The sequence below is a fragment of the Capsicum annuum genome, unplaced genomic scaffold (genome assembly GCF_002878395.1).
Source record: "Capsicum annuum cultivar UCD-10X-F1 unplaced genomic scaffold, UCD10Xv1.1 ctg10890, whole genome shotgun sequence".
In the NCBI taxonomy this organism is placed as follows: Eukaryota; Viridiplantae; Streptophyta; class Magnoliopsida; order Solanales; family Solanaceae; genus Capsicum; species Capsicum annuum.
This window is the reverse complement of record NW_025815900.1, coordinates 1-2,221: the sequence shown is the minus strand read 5'-3', so window position 1 is coordinate 2,221 and position 2,221 is coordinate 1. Positions and strand designations below refer to the sequence as shown.

The 2,221-nt window shown below is 38.4% G+C and overlaps 1 protein-coding gene across 1 annotated transcript; it reads left to right on the top strand.

The window, feature by feature from the left end:
* Positions 1-267: 267 nt before the first annotated feature.
* LOC124890053 (DNA-directed RNA polymerase subunit beta''-like) lies at positions 268-824 on the top strand. The gene has a single exon (XM_047401938.1). It carries the CDS (start codon positions 408-410, stop codon positions 807-809), a length of 402 nt encoding a protein of 133 aa, XP_047257894.1. The 5' UTR covers positions 268-407; the 3' UTR covers positions 810-824.
* Positions 825-2,221: the final 1,397 nt, after the last annotated feature.

Below are 2,221 nucleotides of genomic sequence, written 5' to 3'. Positions count from 1 at the left end.
GAAGTTTTACAATCACCGACTCAAACCCATTGTCGAATCCTACTCAGTGGAATATAGAGGTACTTATGGAAGAACGGGCCAATCTGGTCTTTCACAATAAAGCGATAGACGGAACTGCCATGAAACGACTTATTAGTAGATTAATAGAGCACTTCGGAATGGCATATACATCACATATCCTGGATCAAGTAAAAACTTTGGGGTTCCAACAAGCTACTGCTACATCCATTTCATTAGGAATTGATGACCTTTTAACAATACCTTCTAAGGGATGACTCGTTCAAGATGCTGAACAAAAAAGTTTGATTTTGGAAAAACACCATCATTATGGGAATGTACACGCGGTAGAAAAATTACGTCAATCCATTGAAATATGGTATGCTACAAGTGAATATTTGCGACAAGAAATGAATTCGAATTTTAGGATGACTGACCCTTTTAATCCAGTTCATATAATGTCTTTCTCGGGAGCTAGAGGAAATGCATCTCAGGTACATCAATTAGTAGGTATGAGAGGATTAATGTCGGATCGTCAAGGACAAATGATTGATTTACCTATTCAAAGCAATTTGCGCGAAGGACTCTCTTTAACAGAATACATCATTTCTTGCTACGGAGCTCGTAAAGGAGTTGTGGATACTGCTGTACGAACATCAGACGCTGGATATCTCACTCGCAGACTTGTTGAAGTAGTTCAACACATTGTTGTCCATCGAACGGATTGTGGCACCGCCCGGGGTATTTCTGTGAGTCCTCAGAATGGGATGATGCCGGAAAGGAACATTAATTGGCCGTGTATTAGCAGATGATATATATATGGGTTCGCGATGTATTGCCACTAGAAATCAAGACATTGGCATTGGAATTGTAAATTGATTCATAACCTTTCGGGAACAACCAATCTCTATTCGAACTCCCTTTACTTGTAGGAGTACATCTTGGATTTGTCGATTATGTTATGGCTGGAGTCCTACTCATGGCGACCTGGTTGAGTTGGGGGAAGCTGTAGGTATTATTGCAGGTCAATCGATTGGAGAACCGGGTACTCAATTAACATTAAGAACTTTTCATACCGGAGGAGTATTCACGGGGGGTACTGCAGAACATGTGCGAGTCCCATCTAATGGAAAAATAAAATTCAATGAGGATTTGGTTCATCCGACATGTACACGTCATGGGCATCCCACCTTTCTATGTTCTATAGACTTGTATGTAACTATTGAGAGTGAAGATATTCTACATAATGTGAATATTCCACCCAAAAGTTTTCTTTTAGTTCAAAACGATCAATATGTAGAACCAGAACAAGTAATTGCTGAGATTCGCGCAGGAATATCCACTTTGAATTTTAAAGAGAAGGTTCGAAAACATATTTATTCTGATTCAGATGGAGAAATGCACTTGAGTACCGATGTATATCATGCACCCGAATTTACATACGGTAATGTTCATCTATTACCAAAAACAAGTCATTTATGGATATTATTAGGAGGGCCGTGCAGGTCCAGTCTAGTCTACCTTTCGATCCACAAGATTCAGGATCAAATGAATGCGCATTCTCTTTCTGGCAAGCGAAGATATACTTCTAACCTCTCAGTAACCAATGATCAGGCGAGGCAAAAATTATTTAGTTCGGATTTTTATGTTAAAAAAGAAGATAGGATTCCTGATTATTCAGACCTTAATCGAATCTTATGTACTGGTCAGTATAATCTCGTATATTCGCCTATTCTCCACGAGAATTATGATTTATTGTCAAAAAGGCGAAGAAATAAATTCATCATTCCACTACATTCGATTCAAGAACTCAAGAATCAACTAATGCCCTATTCAGGTATCTCGATTGAAATCCCTGTAAATGGTATTTTCCGTTGAAATAGTATTCTTGGTTATTTCGATGATCCTCGATACAGAAGAAAGAGTTCGGGAATTATTAAATATGGGACTATAGAAACGCATTCAGTCATCAGAAAAGAGGATTTGATTGAGTATTGAGGAGTCAAGGAATTTCGGTCAAAATACCAAATGAAAGTAGATCGATTTTTTTCATTCCTGAATAGGTGCATATCTTGCCCGGATCTTCTTCTATAATGGTACAGAACAACAGTATCGTTGGGGTAGATACACAAATCACCTTAAATCTAAGAAGCCGAGTCGGTGGGTTGGTCCGGGTAGAGAGAAAAAACAAACGAATTGAACTTAAAATCTTTTCTGGAGATAT